This window comes from Electrona antarctica, assembly GCF_951216825.1.
Source record: "Electrona antarctica genome assembly, chromosome: 14".
Lineage (NCBI taxonomy): Eukaryota > Metazoa > Chordata > Actinopteri > Myctophiformes > Myctophidae > Electrona > Electrona antarctica.
Genome location: NC_136795.1, coordinates 37,963,327 through 37,968,613, shown reverse-complemented (window position 1 = coordinate 37,968,613; position 5,287 = coordinate 37,963,327). Strand labels below are relative to the sequence as shown.

General features: G+C 39.1%; 1 protein-coding gene across 1 annotated transcript; it reads left to right on the top strand.

Moving 5' to 3' along the window:
- Positions 1-854: 854 nt before the first annotated feature.
- psmg3 (proteasome (prosome, macropain) assembly chaperone 3) lies at positions 855-3,294 on the top strand (the record flags this gene model as incomplete). The annotated part of the gene is made up of 3 exons (XM_079521601.1): positions 855-1,026; positions 1,761-1,990; positions 3,142-3,294. Exons 2-3 carry the CDS (start codon positions 1,772-1,774, stop codon positions 3,292-3,294), a joined length of 372 nt encoding a protein of 123 aa, XP_079377727.1. The 5' UTR covers positions 855-1,026; positions 1,761-1,771.
- Positions 3,295-5,287: the final 1,993 nt, after the last annotated feature.

Sequence of the window (5,287 nt, the reverse complement as noted above, 5' to 3'; positions counted from 1 at the left end):
TCGAAGAAAACTCATTGCGACTGCGAAGTGCCAACCAGATGTAGTGTGTTTGGTAAAACAGTCTTCTCTGTTAGAGTCTCCCTACAGAAGTATGGGAGGCCTCCAACTATCTGACCTTCAAATTCAACCTTAAGAGGTGGCTAAAAACAAATAAAATCTGTAATCAGTTTATTTTCACTGGTGTCATTTCGTTCTGTCCCCTGTATAATGTTTATTTGTTCCTGTATTTATTGTAGGCTATATGTGTTTTTTGTATTGATAGTTTTATCATCATTTTTAAGAGCCTGCTCAAGGACTACAGATGTAAATTAGCTTCTGGCTAACTTTGGCCCATTTACATGGATGTGAAAACTGACATGTTGATTAATGAGCATTGTCCTTTTGTTGACGGACCCCAGGATCGAACCAATGGCGAGAGCTCTACTAACTGAGCTACCCGGACCTAACCCAGACACTGTAGGGCAGGCCTATACAGAAATACACTATAGGCCTACCGTACAAATCTCTCACATGAATTCATGTATAAAATTACATAAATCAATAATACAAGACATACAATACAATGTATAATTATTTTATTTCACAAATAGTGTGCAAAAATGTGATATATTTTTTTACTGTACACACAATCATACTCAATAAAACAGAAAAGAAAGAAAACTATGCTGTACTGTGTTTGAGCCGAGGTGGCATTGCTTCAATGCATACCAATTATTTTCGGCTCAAAATGTATTTATTTTACCTTCTCCACCTCTGCCTTCCACTAACCTCGCCTACAACGTGACGTATATGGCCTCTCCTTCTTTAGGCAGCCTTGCTAGAATTCATATGACGTCATCACGCTAGTGGGATCTTATTGGAGACGCTGTGCACATGTACAAAATAATGAATGAGGGCCGTTTGCTTCAGTGATTTCACAACACATGTATGTTAGTTAACAACAACCTCCAAAGTTGGATGCGTGGTCTGTGTTAACGCAACAACAGTCAGTCACACTTTCGGTTTTCAAACGAAGACACACACAGGGTGAGGATTTGTATTCATTCGTAATTATTCAGAACAAATAGCAAGTCCTGTGATTTGAGCGAACACATTCGTAGCAGTTTGCTAACATTAGCTGTAGCCCTGGCTGTCATGATCAGCCTCGGTGTGTCCTACTTTATGCAGCCGGGACACTAAAGGCTTTTCCGCTGCATTAAAACAGAAACCACATAGTTGGTCACAGCGATGTTATAATTTCATAGTTTACTTTATTTTTTGTATCGTACGCTGGTGCCAGTCGCAGAAAATATCAGCTGCCTGTATGTAAGCTCAACAACGCTTTGCAAACCCTTGTGCTTGAATTGAATATCTGCCATTTCGGGAAGCGACACGTACGTCGTACGATGGGGCTTGCTTCAGATTATCTTGGAAGTGATTGAATCTCATGAATTATTACACTCACATTCACATTGATTCAGCCTGCCAGTCTGACTGTATCTTTGCAGTGTTTGCCTGTAGTTTAATGGTATAAGTAAATAATACAATACATAATATGATATTGCAGTGGGTAGTAGACTACACAGTTGAAAGCTGCAGAGATGGCTGGATGGATCGCTTAATTATTTATTATTCAATAGAAATGTAGGCCAGGATCATTATGATTAAAAACCTAATTAAAAGACAGACACACACACACAGAGAGAGAGACAGGATACTGAAAGTGCAGAGGAAGTCTGTTAATTGTTATTCATTTGCTTTTCTCCTGTCACCCCACACAGGATATTAAAATATGCCTTCCACCGAGCCCCTCATCAGATCAAAGCAGACGGAGCAAGAAATCAATGGCATCTCAACGCAAGTTGTTTGTACTGAATTTAGCAATTACATATTCATTGTTATCACACAGTATGGCAAGATTGGAACACTGGTATCCGTGACACCTGACTCCCGAACCCATGATACCATCTCTTCAATGTTCTCCACCAAAGTCCTGCTGGGAAAAGATGAGGTACGCTGTAAATGGACGTTTTATAATAAATGGTACTGTCAACCTGACGGCTTTGATCAGATGGACCATAATTGCGAGACTAGTAGTCACTCCCAGCGTTTTACAGTGTGGGGCTCTCATTTCATGCTGCAAATAGGCAAGAAAGGTTGTGTAGAGTAGACTGTAGAGCAGTGGTTCCTAAACGTATTAACTCAAGACCCAAAAATTTATTAGACGTTTGCCCGTGACCCAAACTAGTGAGAATAGCGGATCGACAAGCTCACAAGACGTCGCTTTGCGCCACGTTGTGAGCTTGTAGATCGTCTATTTTCACTACTTCTTAAACATTTGTTTTCTAAGTCACGGAATTGCTTTGACTTTTCTTTTTTCTTCATGAAATTGCTGAATGTTTTGTTTTTAATTCATGGAAAATGTTGCATTTTTGGGGAATGTTTTTTTGAAAATGCTTTGAAATAATACTGTATAATCAAAAACAAAATGCAGGAAACAATAATTATTAAAGGGACCCTTAAAAATGTGTCTGACCCACTGTTTGGGAAACAGTGGTGTAGAGAGACTGCTGTGGTAGATAGCAAGCCTAATTAAATGTGCCCAAGGATAGATTTCACTTCAGAGGTCTGCCTGGCTTCTTTCCATATAAACGATCTGTGTTCGTTGTAGGAACATCAATAAAGAAATGCATATTATCCATGGTCTATTGCATCTTGGCCAACAAGGCATATATATACTTGTATGCCAAACACGATTTCTGGAGTAATGGGAGTGGATAGGAAAAGATTCCCCCCCCCCCCCCCCCCCCCCCGTGGACAGTGGTGGACCACTGGACCCAGCTTTTCTTGTAGTCTTGTATTTGTTTTACTGACATTAGGCATAGCTTTACTGAGGTTATGTTGTGCCAGTTGTGGAATAAGGTTAGGGATAGTTTTACTGATTTAGGAAAACCTGGTGGCGACCACTCTAAAGTCGCCGGATTTGACCTGGGGTGAGCGTGTTTTGGGGTGAGCGTTCTTTCCAGAATAGGGAGCTAGGGTGGTTAATTAACAGCAAAAAACTGAATTCCTTTGTGTGACATGAAAGCGTGACAGTGGCAGTGCTATACATGGTGTATACTGTATGATGAATGTAACAATGTCTTGTGTTTGATTTTGCAGGCTCTGACACATGTCTGTGCCAAAAACCTGGCAACGTCTGTGTCACAAGAAGCTGGCAACAGGCCTGTTTTGCTGGGACTGTCACTTAAGGACTCCTCCATTGACTCTATAAAACAAATGAAAGATGTTATCAAAAGTTGTCAAGTATGGTAGCATTAGTCAGCTGGAGAAACAAGGTAACTCAAAAACAAAGGACATAGAGCCTGAATTTTGTTCAATTCAGCCTTTGTGCTGAACCTCTTATTTTCATTCTGTTTTTTCACCTTTTAAACGGTTGTATTTGCTGGTTTTCTAAATGTTCATTTATGTAAAGGTCAACTTGGAATGTAACATTTCTAATGAGGTAGCCTAAAGGAATATGTCCTTGGCTTGGGCCAAGTTACATTAAACTAAAGTTAATGTTTAAATTTATTGCACTGTGTCTGTGAGTTGAATCTTGGCAAGAAAATGTGTTGTTTTAAAAGCAAGTTTACTGTTTTCCGTTTATAGGAGTGTTAATGCCACTTGGTCCTGCTAAACCTGAAGGATGTATGAGGACTATGTATTTTAAATAAAACATTTCATTATTATAGGAGTTTTGTATTTTTAAAATACACCACCTTCCACTACTTGATCAAACCAATGATGTGTAGGCTGACATCAGTAGAGCTACGTACATCATAGACTTTCATAGTACCCTCGGGTCTGGTGACGGGTAATGCCAACCTCCTTGAAGTCCCACCTTCAATATGGCTTTCCCCAGCTGCTCACCCCCTTGTCTCACCATTTCAGTCTTTTTGACTGATGTCTGAAGTCTTAGCCTTTTCTTAGTGCTTTACGTAATAAAGTTACTTTCCTTTTGTTGTTTTCTCCTCGTAAAGCGTCTTTGGGTACTTAGAAAAGCACTATATACATTTGGGATATTAATATTAACTATGTATTTAGGGTTTAACCCATTTAGGAATAAATATTCAAAGATTTGTGCCACATTTTCACGATTTTTCAAAAATGGCAGACCTACAAGCTCGTATGCTATGAGCTTGTAGATCTGCTATTTTTTAATAGCTATAGTATAACATAATGCTTAGTTAAAACACCAAAAGGGGTTCCCGTCCAGAATGGGTTAAGTTGTTACAAAATCTGTCAACTCATTTAAATATTTCTTATTTCAAACTATCTACTTAATACATTTGTGTGACTAATTTGATGTAATAATTGGATGTCAAAAGGATGAAACATGGAACAACTCCTGAGCTTACTTCCATTGTGGTCCTTTGAGTGCTAATGTACTATGTACACTGAGACCCCCTTTCCACCGGTTGGTTCCCAATGGGACTAAAAACCAAAAAGAACTGAACCGGTTCCCATTGGGAACCAACCGGTGGAAAAGGGGCCTGAGTGTCATGTGTTTTGAGGTGGGTTTGATAGCAGAGACATCCAGAAAAATAAGTTAAATAGCAAAGAACAACATGGGTATAGTGGGTACTGAAGGAACCTGTTACAACTCAAACTCATGTAATTGCCCCTGTTCAGGGTTCCCTTAAAATTTAGAGAAAATAAAAGCCATAGTTATGGTGAATAAATTATATGAATACATAGTACTGTTAAGGCCTGTTCATACTCCAGTTTTAGGTGATAAGGTGACCACCGAAAACTACAATATGACAGTGGTCACCACTCAAACAAACACATCTCTCTGTTTTTACTAACCACTGTTTCGGTGGTCACCTTATTGAGTATGAATACCGAATAGGCCTTAACACACACATTCCCCAAGGCAAATAACAGTGCACCCCAACCCTTCCCTGTCAGATGCACATCCATCACTGATCACTCTACAGTAACAAGTTAAATTCCACACTTCCAATCTTTAAATTATATATATCGTTAGCCTGAGTCATAGCATAATTGCCTATGTAATTTGGTGGTCAAATCTTTCTGCCTGTCCTAACTCCACTGCTGCTTCATTCATTGTGCCTTATTGGCTATGTCCTATCAGAATGCTTATTGTTACATTGCAAAATCTCTTTCTGCCTAAGTCATTTTATAACTCAACTTTTTTGATACACCTATGTATACACTATTTATTTTTACAAAACCATTCAATAGTCTGTGTGACTGATGACAGGACAAAGGGACATTATTAATGCAGTCAGTCCGTGACACA